Source organism: Ranitomeya imitator, chromosome 1, assembly GCF_032444005.1.
Source record: "Ranitomeya imitator isolate aRanImi1 chromosome 1, aRanImi1.pri, whole genome shotgun sequence".
Classification (NCBI taxonomy): Eukaryota; Metazoa; Chordata; class Amphibia; order Anura; family Dendrobatidae; genus Ranitomeya; species Ranitomeya imitator.
In genome coordinates this window covers 214,790,776-214,807,453 of record NC_091282.1, presented here as the reverse complement: position 1 = coordinate 214,807,453, position 16,678 = coordinate 214,790,776, and the positions used below count along the sequence as shown (strand labels likewise).

Genomic DNA, 16,678 nt, shown 5'->3' with positions numbered 1-16,678 from the left:
TAATATTGATCCGTCTTTGCGTTCTGCCCACTTGTGAAGAGATCAACCTCTGGATGGCCCCATCTTCTGGTCAGTTTCTGAAAGACCTCGAGGTTTAGACTCCATTCCCCTGGAAGGATTTCTGTTCGGTTCAGAAAATACTGCACCCTGTAAGTGTAGAGCAGACGGGGAGAGGTGTTCTTCGGACGAGAATATTTGTTTTTGGATTAACATAGCATTTTTTCAATCTCTGGTGTAACTGTTTTTATGGGTGAGGGTGTTTTTAATTGTGTTTATTTTTTGTCTAATAATTATTTTTTCTTTATGCAGATGTCTTGTGCCGCCTTTTTGTATGGATCTGACCATCACATCTTTGTTGCCTCCACCTTCCTTTGTCATCAGGAATTTTTGGGAATCCTGGAAGATTTATGGACAGTGAACCAAACAGGTTCCTAATCCCCCTCACCCCGATGGGTTACCTCTTTATTTAATGGGAACCTTTCACCCCCAAAATGGAAGTTGAGCTAAGCCCACCGGAATCAGGGGCTTAGCTACAGCATTCTGGAATGCTGTAGATAAGCCCCCGAGGTATCATAAAAGATGAGAAAAAGAGGTTAGATTCTACTCACCCAGGGGCGGTCCTGTCCGATGGGTGTCGCGGTCCGGGGCCTGCCATCTTCATAGGATGACGTCATCTTCTTGTCTTCACGCTGCAGCTCTGCTGCAGGCGTACTTTGTCTGCTCTGTTGAGGGCAGAGCAAAGTACTGCAGTGCGCAGGCGCCAGGCCTCTCTGACCTTTCCCGGCGCCTGCGCACTGCAGTACTTTGCTCTGCCCTCAACAGGGCAGACAAAGTACGCCTGCACCGGAGCCGCAGCGTGAAGACAAGAAGAGGACGTTATAGTAAGAAGATGGGAAGCCCCGGACCGTGACGCCCATCGGATCAGACCGCCCGCACAGGTGAGTATAATCTAACCTCTTTTTCTCATCATTCAGGTTACATCGGGGGCTTCTCTACAGCATTCCAGAATGCTGTAGATAAGCCCCTGATGCCGGTGGGTTTAGCTCAATTTCCATTTTGGGGGAGACAGGTTTCCTTTAACACTGTAAGGGTACCGTCACACTATACGATTTACCTACGATCACGACCAGCGATACGACCTGGCCGTGATCGTAGGTAAATCGTAGTGTGGTCGCTGGGGAGCTGTCACACAGACAGCTCTCCAGCGACCAACGATGCCGAGGTCCCCGGGTAACCAGGGTAAACATCGGGTACTAAGCGCAGGACCGCGCTTAGTAACCCGATGTTTACCCTGGTTACAAGCGTAAAACTAAAAAAAAAACAAACAGCACATACTTACATTCTGGTGTCCGTCAGGTCCCTTGCCGTCTGCTTCCCGCACTCACTGACTGCCGGCCGTAAAGTGAAAGCACGTCACCGCTGTGCTCTGCTTTCACTTTACGGCTGGCAGTCACAGCCCTGCGCTTAGTAACCCGATGTTTACCCTGGTTACAAGCGAACGCATCGCTGGATCGCATCGCTAGATCGGTGTGTCACACACCCATCTAGCGATGACAGCGGGAGATCCAGCGATGAAACAAAGTTCCAAACGATCTGCTACGACGTACGATTCTCAGCAGGATCCCTGATCGCTGCTGCGTGTCAGACACAGCGATATCGTAACGATATCGCTGGAACGTCACGAATCGTACCGTCGTAGCGATCGAAATGGCAGTGTGTAACGGTACCCTTACACCTTGTCAAAAAGGACATTTTCTGGGTTTGAACTTGATATGATTATGGACCTATTTTTATGTATAAGGACTGATTTACTTTTGTTGCACTTATGTATATGTTCCTATCTAGTATTTATATACAGTTGTGGCCAAAAGTATTGACACCCCTGCAATTCTGTCAGAATACTCAGGTTCTTCCTGAAAATTATTGCAAACAAATTCTTTGGTATTATCTTCATTTAATTTGTCTTAAGTGAAAAAACACAAAAGAGAATGAAGTAAAACATTGATCATTTCACACAAAACTCCAAAAATGGGCCAGACAAAAGTATTGGCACCCTCAGCCTATACTTGGTTGCACAACCGTTAGCCAAAATAACTGCGACCAACCGCTTCCGGTAACTATCAATGAGTTTCTTACAATGCTCTGCTGGAATTTTAGACCATTCTTCTTTGGCAAACTGCTCCAGGTCCCTGATATTTGAAGGGTTCCTTCTCCCTACTGCCACTTTTAGATCTCTCCACAGGTGTTCTATGGGAATCAGGTCTGGACTCAATGCTGGCCACCTAAGAAGTCTCCAGTGCTTTCTCTCAAACCATTTTCTAGTGCTTTTTGAAGTGTGCTTTGGGTCATTGTCCTGCTGGAAGACCCATGACCTCTGAGGGAGACCCGGCTTTCTCACACTGGGCTCTACATTATGCTGCAAAATTTGTTGGTAGTCTTCAGACCTCATAATGCCATGCACACGGTCAAGCAGTCCAGTGCCAGAGGCAGCAAAGCAACCCCAAAACATCAGGGAACCTCCGCCATGTTTGACTCTAGGGACCGTGTTCTTTTCTTTGAATGCCTTTTTTTTTCTCCTGTAAACTCTATGTTGATGCCTTTGCCCAAAAAGCTCTACTTTTGTCTCATCTGACCAGAGAACATTCTTCCAAACGTTTTAGGCTTTTTAGGTAAGTATTGGCAAACTCAAGCCTGGCTTTTTTATGTCTCTGGGTAAGAAGTGGGGTCTTCCTGGGTCTCCTACCATACAGTCCCTTTTAATTCAGACGCCGACGGATAATACGGGTTGACACTGTTGTACCCTCGGACTGCAGGGCAGCTTGAACTTGTTTGGATGTTAGTCAAGGTTCTTTATCCAACATCCGCACAATCTTGCGTTGAAATCTCGTGTCAATTTTTCTTTTCCGTCCACATCTAGGGAGGTTAGCCACAGTGCCATGGGCCTTAAACTTCTTGATGACACTGCGCACGGTAGACACAGGAACATTCAGGTCTTTGGAGATGGACTTGTAGCCTTGAGATTGCTCATGCTTCCTCACAATTTGGTTTCTCAAGTCCTCAGACAGTTCTTTGGTCTTCTTTCTTTTCTCCATGCTAAATGTGGTACACACAAGGACACAGGACAGAGGTTGAGTCAACTTTAATCCATGTCAACTGGCTGCAAGTGTGATTTAGTTATTGCCAACACCTGTTAGGTGCCACAGGTAAGTTACAGGTGCTGTTAATTACACAAATTAGAGAAGCATCACATGATTTTTCGAACATTGCCAATACTTTTGTCCACCCCCTTTTTATGTTTGGTGTGGAATCATATCCAATTTGGCTTTAGGGCAATTCTTTTTGTGTTTTTTCATTTAAGACAAATTAAATGAAGATAATAAAGAATTTGTGTTTGCAATCATTTTCAGGAAGAAACGGAGTATTATCTTACAGAATTGCAGGGGTGTCAATACTTTTGGCCACAACTGCACATGTGTGTATATACATATATGTATTTATATAAAATATGAGACCTCATTTTGATATCTTTATCACTTTATTTTCTTTTTTCATCTTTATCACTTTGAATAGACAGATTGGTTGCCCCTTTAATTTTTTGTCATAGCAGGTATTGCATTCATTTATCATTTTGTTTATATTTATTTTTAGTTTCATTTTTTTTATTTTTCACCTTGCTTCCACTCACTCATTCAATTGTTGTTTCACATTATATTCACTTTGTGATGGATATACATTTTCTCATCATCAATTCACATCTCCATCATTTATTCACATACACATTCAAGCATTTTAACACATCACCATGTATACATATGGGTGGTTGATTCTATTTACTTAATAATGTTATGACTCATTAACCCCTTTCTGACCTTAGACGTACTATCCCGTCGAGGTGCCCTGGGCCTATCTGACCCTCGACGGGATAGTACGTCATATGCGATCGGCAGCGCTCACGGGGGGAGCACGGCCGATCGCGGCCGAGTGTCAGCTGCCTACTGCAGCTGACATCCGGCACTATGTGCCAGGAGCGGTCACGGACCACCCCCGGCACATTAACCCCCGGCACACAACGATCAAACATGATCGCGATGTGCTGGCGGTATAGGGAAGCATCGCGCAGGGAGGGGGCTCCCTGCGGGCTTCCCTGAGCCCCCCGCAGCAACGCGATGTGATCGCGTTGCTGCGAGGGTCTCCTACCTCCTTCCTCGCTGCAGTCCCCGGATCCAAGATGGCCGCAGCATCCGGGTCCTGCAGGGAGGGAGGTGGCTTCACAGAGCCTGCTCAGAGCACGCACTGTGAAGTCTGCGGTGCTCTAAGTGAGATCGGTGATCTGACAGAGTGCTATGCAAACTGTCAGATCACCGATCTGTGATGTCCCCACCTTGGACAAAGTAAAAAAAAAATAATTTCCAAATGTGTAAAAAAAAATAAAAAAAAATATTCCTAAATAATGAAAAAAAAAAAAAATATTATTCCCATAAATACATTTCTTTATCTAAATAATAATAAAAAAAAACATATGGGGTATCAGCGTACTCAGGACAAATAGGACAACAACTTTTGGGGTCCAATTTCTCCTGTTACCCTTGGGAAAATACAAAACTGGGGGCTAAAAAATTATTTTTGTGTGAAAAAAAAAGATTTTTTATTTTCACGGCTCTGCGTTATAAACTGTAGTGAAACACTTAGGGGTTCAAAGTTCTCACAACACATCTAGATGAGTTCCCTGGGGGGTCTAGTTTCCAATATGGGGTCACTTGTGGGGGGGTTTCTACTGTTTAGGTACTTTAGGGGCTCTGCAAACGCAATGTGACACCTCCAGACCATTCCATCTAAGTCTGCATTCCAAATGGCGCTCCTTCCCTTCCGAGCCCTCCCATGCGGCCAAACAGTGGTTCCCCTCCACATATGGGGTATCAGCGCACTCAGGACAAATTGTACAACAAATTTTGGGGTCCAATTTCTCCTGTTACCCTTGGGAAAATACAAAACTGGGGGCTAAAAAATTTTTGTGGGAAAAATTTTTTTATTTTTACGGCTCTGCATTATAAACTTCTGTGAAGCACTTGGTGGGTCAAAGTGCTCACCACACCTCTAGATAAGTTCCTTAGGGGGTCTACTTTCCAAAATGGTGTCACTTGTGGGGGGTTTCAATGTTTAGGCACATCAGTGGCTCTCCAAACGCAACATGGCATCCCATCTCAATTCCTGCCAATTTTGCATTGAAAAGTCAAACGGCGCTCCTTCCCTTCCGAGCTCTCCCATTCGCCCAAACAGTGGTTTACCCCCACATATGGGGTATCGGTGTACTCAGGACAAATTGTACAACAACTTTTGGGGTCCATTTTCTCCTGTTACCCTTGGTAAAATAAAAAATTGGAGCTGAAGTAAATTTTTTGTGAAAAAAAGTTAAATGTTCATTTTTATTTAAACATTCCAAAAATTCCTGTGAAGCACCAGAAGGGTTAATAAACTTCTTGAATATGGTTTTGAGCACCTTGAGGGGTGCAGTTTTTAGAATGGTGTCACACTTGGGTATTTTCTATCATATAGACCCCTCAAAATGACTTCAAATGAGATGTGGTCCCTAAAAAAAAAAATGGTGTTGTAGAAATGAGAAATTGCTGGTCAACTTTTAACCCTTAGAACTCCCTAACAAAAAAAAAAAAATTGGTTCCAAAATTGTGCTGATGTAAAGTAGACATGTGGGAAATGTTACTTATTAAGTATTTTGTGTGACATATCTCTGTGATTTAATTGTATAAAAAAATCAAAGTTGTAAAATTGCAAAATTTTCATACCGTATATACTCGAGTATAAGCAGACCCGAGTATAAGCCGACCCCCCTAATTTTGCCACAAAAAACTGGGAAAACTTATTGACTCGAGTATAAGCCTAGGGTGGAAATGCAGCATTTACCGGTGAATTTCAAAAATAAAAATAGATCATTATTTCCCCATAGCTGTGCCATATAGTGCTCTGCACCGTTCATATTTCCCCATAGCTGTGCCCCATATAGTGCTCTGCACCGTTCATTTTGTCCCATAGCTGTGCCCCATATAGTGCTCTGCACCGTTCATTTTGTCCCATAGCTGTGCCCCATACAGTGCTCTGCACCGTTCATTGTGCCCCATAGCTGTGCCCCATATACAGTGCTCTGCACCGTTCATTGTGCCCCATAGCTGTGCCCCATATACAGTGCTCTGCACCGTTCATTGTGCCCCATAGCTGTGCCCCATATACAGTGCTCTGCACCGTTCATTGTGCCCCATAGCTGTGCCCCATATACAGTGCTCTGCACCGTTCATTGTGCCCCATAGCTGTGCCCCATATAGTGCTCTGCACCGTTCATACTGCCCCATAGATGCTCCACATAAATCTGTGCCGCTGCTGCTGCAATAAAAAAAAACAAAAAAAACACATACTCACCTCTCTTGCTTGCAGCTCCCGGCGTCTCGTTCCGGCGCCTCCATCTTCCCGGTGTCTCTGCTCTGACTGATCAGGCAGAGGGCGCCGCGCACACTATATGCGTCATCGCGCCCTCTGACCTGAACAGTCAGAGCGCAGACGCCGGGAAGATGGAGACGCCGGGAAGATGGAGGCGCCGGGAAGATGGAGCGGTGCCCGGCGGCTGGAACGCGGACAGGTGAATATGACATACTTACCTGGTCCCGACGTCCGGCTCCCTCTGCCTGTCACAGCCGTCTTCGGTGCCGCAGCCTCTTTCTCTATCAGCGGTCACCAGCACCGCTGATTAGAGAAATGAATACGCGGCTCCACCCCTATGGGAGGTGGAGCCGCCTATTCATTTTTCTAATGAGCGGTCCCACGTGACCGCTGAAGAGGGGAAGAACTGCAGCACCGAAGACCGTGGGACGGCAGGGGGAGTGCCAGGATCGCCGGGACTAGGTAAGTATGCCTCGGCGCCCTCTCCCCCTCACCCGCCTACCCTGCCACCCACCTTGACTCGAGTATAAGCCGAGAGGGGCACTTTCAGCCCAAAAATTTGGGCTGAAAATCTCGGCTTATACTCGAGTATATACGGTAATTTTCGCCAAATTTCCGTTTTTTTCACAAACAAACGCAGGTACTATCAAAGAATTTTTACCACTATCATGAAGTACAATATGTCCCGAGAAAACAATGTCAGAATCACTGGGATCCGTTGAAGCGTTCCAGAGTTATAACCTCATAAAGGGACAGTGGACAGAATTGTAAAAATTGGCCTGGTCATTAACGTGCAAACCACCCTTGGGGGTAAAGGGGTTAAAACTTAATACAAATGGACTTCCGAGTTGTTGCACATATTACACTTAGTATGCTGGGAAGTGCGCATGCGCTGCAGTCGTCACGCTGGACCGTCCTGCTTCTGGCAAAAGGTGTGACCGTAACTTCCGCCTGGAGTAAGCTGGGTGGAACGCATGCGATCCACCGTGGCCAGAGGTCCTTCCAGAGCATTGACGTTAGTGCCGGATGCACCGTTATCTCGCCGGCAACTATCACTGTATATATAAGGATATTTAGGGGCTTTTTTTCGACTGGGCACAGTGTCATTCTTTCAGGAGGTCACCTGACATGATAGATAACATCCGGTTTGGTCCGCGGGCTTTTTAAATGACATCTAGCCAATCCTATTACACATGCCCACAGAAGAATAGGCAAAACGTGCGTCAAGGTGGGAGACAAGGCAAACTTCTGCTTACCACTAAGGTAAAAAGACTAAGGCTACGTTCACATTAGCGTTATGCTAGTTTGCGTCGGGTTTGCGTCGGGCGACGCATGCGTCATGCGCCCCTATATTTAACATGGGGGACGCATGCGTTTTTGTTTGTTGCGTTGTGCGACGCATGTGTCTTTTGTCCCGCAAGCGTCGGACCAAGAAAACGCAACAAGTTGCATTTTTCTTGCGGCCAAATTTCGGCAAAAAACGACGCATGCGTCGCAAAACGCAGCGTTTTTGCATGCGTTTTGGTGCATTTTTGTGTGCGTTGCGCACAACGCTAATGTGAACGTAGCCTAATATGTTCTTATTGTCATTTGGTAGTTTTCCTTTGCTGCTAGCCCAGATTACTATTTAGGTTATATACACTGAAGCCCTTTATGCATCCATTTGGAGAGGTTATGTGTTGATTGATCTTTACACATCACCATTAGTTTACAGGCACTGAGGCACTTTATACATCAATTTGGAGAGGGATTTATATTTTGATTGATCTTTACCTTCCTCTACCTCTTTGCTTCTATCGGCTTAGTATGCATACATAATGACAGAGCATCTATATATATATATAATTGTCTAAGGGTTTTCCCGTCTGTCTGTCTGTCTGTCCTGGAAATCCCGCGTCTCTGATTGGTCGAGGCCGCCAGGCCTCGACCAATCAGCAACGGGCACAGCGACGATGATGTCATAATGGTTGCCATGGCGACGATGATGTCATAAAGGTTGCCTCGACCAATCAGCGACGGGCACAGTCTGCCGCGAATTCTGGAATCATCATTGTCCATATACTACGGGGACATGCATATTCTAGAATACCCGATGCGTTAGAATCGGGCCACAATCTAGTCTACTATATAATTGTCTAAGGGTCACTTCTGTCTGTCTGTCGCGGATATTCATTGGTCGCGGACTTTGTCATGGAAATCCAAATCGCTGATTGGTCATGGCTGTTTTGCCGCGACCAATCAGCGACGGGCACAGTCCGGCGGCAAAATGGCCGCCCCTTTCTTCCCGCAGTCACTGCCCGCTCCATAATCCCCTCCAGTCAGCGGTGCTCACACAGGGTTAATGGCAGCGCTAACGGACCGCATTATGCCGCGGTGTTACGCACTCCGTTAATGCTGCTATTAACCCTGTGTGACCAACTTTTTACTATTGATGCTGCCTATGCAGCATCAATAGAAAAATATCTAATGTTAAAAATAAATAAAAAATCGTTATATACTCACCGTCTTTTGGCCCCTCGGATCCACAACAGGCCTTTCCCGCTCCTCGCGACGCTCCGGTGACCGCTCCATGCACTGCGATCTCGCGAGATGATGACGTAGCGGTCTCGCTGTGCAATATACTACGTGGCCTGTGCAATATACTACGTGGGCTGTGCAAAATACTACAGGCGCAGTCCGGCCGCGAATTAGCGTGGGATTTGAACCACGCTTCGCTAATTGGTCGCGGCCGGCCAAATCCTGTGTATTCAATGTATTATTCTAAAATCTTCATAAATAAACTACATATTCTAGCATACCCGATGCGTTAGAATCGGGCTACCATCTAGTTTTTTTTATAAACTGCTACTTGTTGATTCATTCAGTATTTAGTGCTTTGTCTTCCCTTTTTGGAAGTACATTGAACAGCAAGGTGGAATGCTGCTAAGGGGAAAAAGAAAAAAAAAAATCTCTTTAAATCTTCAGCTTAGCAAGTGTGAACGAGCTGAGTTTGACTTGAGCGTAAGTGCGAACGGCGGTAAGTGTGTGACCTGAATCAGTGACTTTGGATTCAGGGAGTTTCCAAGGGAGGAATTACTGAATACTTAATACTTTGCATTTATTTTTTATTTAACTTTTATGTCTGGTGCAATCCCCATTAGGAAATGTGCTCCACTATTGTTAATGCCATCCAGTGCACATCTTGCCACATGTATGCAGTCCTTGAGCAGCCGGTCGAGGGTGCATACTGCTGTGCGAGATGTGAGCACGTTGAGCATTTGGAAACCCAGATTCTGAATCTAAATGTGCGTCTGGCAACACCGAGATCCAGGGTGGATAAAAATCAATGTTTGTTTTTTTTTAAATAAAAAAAAAAAATCGTATTTTTTTTTTTTATTTAAATCGGATTTTTTCAATAAACTGCTTTTTGAGGAAAATATTTTACCATCCAAAGGTTCTTCCATCATGAGATAAAGCTGAGTTGTTTAACTCAGTAGAATAAAGGCTGTATATGTGTAACATTCACAATGCCATGCTCTTCCAGAGGTTTCTGTAGGATTAGTGGGCAGTTTCTCTCCTTTATTATCACAGACGCTTGCTTTACTTACGCAGTTCTCAAAACTGAATTTGACTCTGCAGAGGTCCCAGCCTCTTCTTCACGGCAAAAATGTTACAGTTGAGAAAAAGACCTTAATCCTATTGTTCTACAAACCTATGAATACAGAATCAACCCCTTCAGTGCCAAGTCCAAGAAGTTAGACAATATGTTTCTGATTGTTTGGAGTGGAATAGATCTGCACAACACAAGAAGAATGTGAATCTAAGTGTGAGGCGGAGGAAGGGCAAGCAGATGAGTCATCTTCATCACCGCACTTCTCATGATGTTGCCTCATTCGCGCCACCAGGCCTTGCATCTCTTTGTTGCATCGTTTGCATTTTGCACGCATGCCTGCCTTACCGATAGGCGAAGGAGCTTCATTAAAATATTCCCAAACTGGGTCTCTTTTACGGCCTGCTGCCATTATAAGGAAAGAATGTAATAAACCTCAGATCGTACACACAAACAGATCCAGACTTGTCTGTCTGTGGCTATGCTGCAGTATTGTGCTCAAAGTTTCACTTTCAATTTCTTGTCTGCTTGCCCTTCCTCCTCCTCACACTTAGATTCACATTCTTCTTGTGTTGTGCAGATCTATTCCACTCCAAACAATCAGAAACATATTGTCTAACTTCTTGGACTTGGCACTGAAGGGGTTGATTCTGTATTCATAGGTTTGTAGAACAATAGGATTAAGGTCTTTTTCTCAACTCTGTTCATATTGTAACATTTTTGCCGTGAAGAAGAGGCTGGGACCTCTGCGGAGTCAAATTCAGTTAGGTAGAAACTTTGATTTAAATCACTGATTTAAATCAAGCCTTACTGACTAGTGATTTAAATTGTGATTTAAATCGTGATTTAAATCAGTTAGATTTAAATCAAATCCACCCCGCCGAGATCCATTGACAATATGGAAAGGAGTCTTCTGCTCACGGAGCAGACACTCAATGGGATAGAAGAGGGGTGGGGGATGGTAAGATGGAGCTGCAGGACAGTGAAACAGCAAGCTGGGTGACAGAAGGCCGGGTAGAGGGAAGAGTGCCAGAGTGGCTAATCCTGATCTGGCACACCCCAATAAGTTTGCCAAGTGTGCTGATGAGGGGGGTGACAGTACAGGGGTAGCACTGCTGCAGCAAGGCATGTCCGCTGAAAGCCAAAGGAGTGACTGCTACAGTAAGGAGGGAAATAGGAGAGCAGGACAGGCCAGACAGGTGCTGTAGTGGGAGATTCAATTATTAGGGGAACAGATAGGGCAATCTATCACAAACACAGGGATTGTCGAACAGTGTGCTGTCTACCTGGCAATCTTGCTTGCGCAGGCGGAGGACATAGAATGAACTTCAATCCAATATTGCGGCCAGCATGCAGCCAGCGGGTAAGGAAAGGCTGAATCAAACACTCGAAAATTCCGCCCAAATGACCGAAAACCGGTCCCGCCAAATTCAGGTGACAGGTTCCCTTTAAGTAAAGAGGCCAGGTTTTTTGTTTAGACCTCACACCTCCGTGAAGTCTTGGACTTGCTTCCTGGTGCAAGTTCCTTGTGCTGGGATCTGCAGATGCAGAGCAGGAGGAACCTGACATCTCCATGCTACCACGACACAGGGTTTGTCCGAGAAACAAAAAAGTTGAGTTCCAGCTCCTTAAAACATGACGTTTATTATATCCAAATATAAAATCCAAATGTCCATGGTGTGCAACCTCCCACCGGTAAGTGCCTGGGATGACAGAGATAAACGGCATAGCCATGCTGATATGTGAATAATGATAAAAGAAAAAAAGGCTCTGTATCCCTTGGCAACTAAACCGGTAATAGACAGTACATTTGTCCGCAATAACTTTATCAGGGAGTAGTACCAGGAGCACGGCAATCCAGCAATATAAATAGTAACAAAGAGAAAAAGAGTTTGTAACCAGCTCACCGGTAAATCACCGCAGGTGCACGGAACTCCGCTGCAGGAAGACGATCCAATCATCAGAGAAACAAAAAAGTTGAGTTCCAGCTCCTTAAAACATGACGTTTATTATATCCAAATATAAAATCCAAATGTCCATGGTGTGCAACCTCCCACCGGTAAGTGCCTGGGATGACAGAGATAAACGGCATAGCCATGCTGATATGTGAATAATGATAAAAGAAAAAAAGGCTCTGTATCCCTTGGCAACTAAACCGGTAATAGACCGTACATTTGTCCGCAATAACTTTATCAGGGAGTAGTACCAGGAGCATGCCGTTTATCTCTGTCATCCCAGGCACTTACCGGTGGGAGGTTGCACACCATGGACATTTGGATTTTATATTTGGATATAATAAACGTCATGTTTTAAGGAGCTGGAACTCAACTTTTTTGTTTCTCTGATGATTGGATCGTCTTCCTGCAGCGGAGTTCCGTGCACCTGCGGTGATTTACCGGTGAGCTGGCTACAAACTCTTTTTCTCTTTGTTACTATTTATATTGCTGGATTGCCGTGCTCCTGGTACTACTCCCTGATAAAGTTATTGCGGACAAATGTACTGTCTATTACCGGTTTAGTTGCCAAGGGATACAGAGCCTTTTTTTCTTTTATCATTATTCACATATCAGCATGGCTATGCCGTTTATCTCTGTCATCCCAGGCACTTACCGGTGGGAGGTTGCACACCATGGACATTTGGATTTTATATTTGGATATAATAAACGTCATGTTTTAAGGAGCTGGAACTCAACTTTTTTGTTTCTCTGATGATTGGATCGTCTTCCTGCAGCGGAGTTCCGTGCACCTGCGGTGATTTACCGGTGAGCTGGCTACAAACTCTTTTTCTCTTTGTTACAGGGTTTGTCCTACCTTAGATATCTTCCTTGTCCAGGGCTCTTATCCTCTCATTAGAGGACCTTCTCCCTCTCGGTGTGTGTGTGTGTGTGTGTGTGTGTGTGTGTGTGTGTGTGTGTGTGTGTGTGTGTGTGTGTATCGGTCGACACCGATCTGCTCTGTATTGGGATCTGCAGATACCTCCGATGTGTTCCAGCGTGGAACACAAGAATCCCTGCATCCGGTACACTGAAGCCGGCATGTGACATCACTTCCTGCCGCCGGCCTCACCCCAGAAGTTCTCTCGTCTACATACAAGTGCAACACGCTGCCTGGAGAGCTCTGAGAGGCCTGCAGCAGAAGAATACCCCCGGACCTTGCCCGAATGTGCAGACTGGAGGGGAATCCTGAACGGAGACGGGAGCAGCTCTTCGGGAAGGAGAGGTAAGCCTGCTCGGTCCCCTGCTGCTCGGCTTGGTCTCCATTTCCCCCGCTGACTGTTGCCGGCACATACCACTGCGGATGAGCTCTTGATCCCTAGTAGGGACAGGAAAGAACACTGAGGGGAGGATGTGGGAGGAGTTATTTAACCTCTTTGGTATTTCCTGTCCCTATTAGGAAAGTGGTAACATCCTCTGGTGTGCTGCCGTGGGGGTTATGAGAGAAAAAACCAAAATGACTGAAAATCAGCCATTTGTGCACACTGCCTTAAAACATCTTGACCCAAGATGAGAGCACACACTATAACACAACGCATGACTAGTTGTGATGAGCACAAGTGCTCGAGTCCCCTGCGCCCACATGTTTCACGGCCGTTAGACAGCCACTAAAATGAGGGGATTGCCAGTGTTTGTCAGGCAATCCCTACATGTTATGCACCGATTTAAAACCGCACAACATGCGGGTGCGGGGACTCACACATGCCACTTGAACACCCGCAATACTCTGCGCATACCCGAGCACTCTAGGCAAACTCGAGTAACAAGCACTTTCGCTGATCACTAATGGCTAGCTTTAGAGCACTCATTTTGTCAGTGTTAATAAAATTGTCTCATATTTGGAGACCACGGAAAATGTGCACAATAAGGATTTCCCAATTTCGCAGACACATTCATAAAGGATTTAGGATTAACATTTTAATGAAATCCTGAGATCTGACCTGTACGCGATTTCATCGGCAACCTTGTCTCGAGGATCTGTCTCGGTTATCTCATATCGGCCCTTGTAGTCCATTTCTAACTTTTCACCTAATCTCTCCTTCACAGGTCGCTTCCTCTTTAAGTGTCCATTTTCTTCCTTTGCTACGTGCTCTCTATCTTCATTCATATACTCTTCCAATTCTTTGTCCAAGCTCAACTTTTCGTCTTCACTTGACTTTGTCATCATCTTTTTGGCGAGGACATAATTATAAGTCTCTGACTGCCTGCTCATATCTATTAGGCCATCCATGTCCATGATCCCAAGTTCATTTGCCACGGCCTCTTGGGTTTGTTCTTGCAGCACTGCCCCCCAGATATTATTCTTTGGCTGCTTGTTTTGACCAGGAAACATAAACGGTGTCGGTCTGGGGATAATACGAGGAGGGTTGGAAGTCTTCTGGCGCTTACGTTTCCATGGAGAACCATCATCCTCATCAGAGTCACTCACGCTATCATCACTAGAATCAACGTTTTTGATATTCCTATAAGGGATACTGGTTGGAAGTGACGTGTTGCTCCGGTAACCTTTATCATCGCTGCCAACATTGAATTTCTGTGAAAATAGAAAAAATAATTATGGTATAAGTGTTGATGTGCATACTGTGCCTAATTCAGGATTTAGCTCAAAATTTGAGTTAAATACTTTATAAAAATCCTTATTGCCTCCCGATTTCACCACACCTTTCCATTTTGTGCTGTGATGCTCAAATGCAGAGATATGCACATTTATTGCTTTTGGATCACATTATGTGAAATCTCTGCTTGCAGGCCAACTACGCATTTCTTTACAGTTTTCTCTGGGGTTGTTCACTTTTTATCTCTCCCTCCCAGACACTGCCTATCACAGATCAACAGCATCTGGGAGGGAAGGGTGAAAGCACACAACCACAGAGAAGACTAAAGAAACGCTGAGTGGGGCTGCAAAGCAGAGATTTCTCATAGTGTGCTGCAGAAAATATAAAAGCGAATCTCTGTAATGGCGTGACAAAGTGTAAAATGGAAAAAAAAGGTGCAGAATCAGAGAAGATGAGGGATTTTTACAAGGCATCCAAGTAATTTATTCTTAACAAGTGACATGACCTCTTGAAGTTTAGGATAATAAGAGCAGCATCAATATGTAGCAGATTTGACTTTAAAGGGCCACTGTCACCCCCCTCCAGCTGTTATAAACTAAAAGAGCCACCTTGTGCAGCAGTAATGCTGCATTCTAACAAGGTGGCTCTTTTAGTTTTGTGTTCATGTATTACTAAAATAAAGCGTTTTAATACTTTTCAAAAATACCGGTCTTTGTCCATGGAGGCGGGTCTGAAGCCTCCTCTGTGAAGCGCCCAACTGCCGTCACTCATCTCTTCTGGGGCGATGGTCGCCACCCCCTGCGCGCTGTTTTCTTCTGAAATCCGCGCCTGTGCTGTGCGTGCCTGCCTGGGGCAGGCGCAGTGAGAATTGGCCGTCATAGATCTCAGATGCCGGGTTCCTGCCTGCGCCTGTGCGGGCAGTGCGGCCACCCTGTTACTGAATCCGCGCCCCGCACTGTGTTATGCATTATGCACAGTGCGGGGCTGGGATTCCTGGGCATGCGCACTGCGCTTGTCAGACGCTCCCCCGGGTTCCCCGCCTTCCAGCGTCGGTCTGTGCAGGAATCTGCCCAGGAATCCCAGCCCCGCACTGTGCATAATGCATAACAGTGTGGGGCGGGGATTCAGTAACAGGGTTGCCGCACTGCCCGCACAGCCAGGAACCCCGGCATCTGAGAGCTATAACGGCCAATTCTCACTGCGCCTGCCCCAGGCAGGCACGCACAGCGCAGGCGCCGGATTTCAGAAGAAAACAGCACGCAGGGGGAGGCGACCATCGCCCCAGAAGAGATGACTGACGGCAGTTGGGCGCTTCACAGAGGAGGCTTCAGACCCGCCTCCATGGACAAAGACAGGTATTTTTGAAAAGTTTCAAAACGCTTTATTTTAGTAATACATGAACACAAAACTAAAAGAGCCACCTTGTTAGAATGCAGCATTACTGCTGCACAAGGTGGCTCTTTTAGTTTATAACGGCTGGAGGGGGGTGACAGTGGCCCTTTAAGGACCCTATTCATCATTGCCTTTGTGCCTCTTTGATACCCAAATTCATTGTTCTATTTGGGCTTTTTCCAAGTCTATTTTACGTATCTGTGCTTGCTTTTTTTCCCCCCAAAATCCACATCTTTAATCCTGATCAATTGTGACTTTTTAAATTGTCACTTTTTAAATTGTCACAAAACTTGGTACACATTTTGTGACACTTGACACCAATGTAGTAGAAAAAAAGAAATCGGGCTGACAGCACTCACACAAACGGGCGCTCGTTCCTTGTCCAGGGAACCCACCTGGATATATACAATAATCCAAAGGAAGATGAACAGCGCTCCAGCTGGGTGTCTTGGTATCAAAAAGGAAACTTTATTGGTCCATGTAAAAGCAACGTTTCGACCAGTATCCTGGTCTTTTTCAAGCATGTAACACAGTACAAAGTGTCGGCTTAAATGGTGTGGATACCACACAGGGCACCAATCACCAACCAGCCACTAATTACATATATAAATACAAAAAGTAACATCAATCAAACCCTATATGATTCATTAAAATAGATACATACAATGTCTGCAGCTTTAGAAACAAAGAAAATCAAAACT

At 45.4% G+C, this 16,678-nt stretch overlaps 1 protein-coding gene across 1 annotated transcript in view; it reads right to left on the bottom strand.

Moving 5' to 3' along the window:
* PHAX (phosphorylated adaptor for RNA export) overlaps positions 1-16,678 on the bottom strand; it is a 64,650-nt gene that overhangs the window by 30,772 nt on the left and 17,200 nt on the right. The window contains exon 2 of the mRNA XM_069753864.1: positions 13,971-14,563. Coding sequence (XP_069609965.1) covers positions 13,971-14,563 — 593 coding nt within the window. The remainder of the gene's footprint in view (positions 1-13,970; positions 14,564-16,678) is intronic.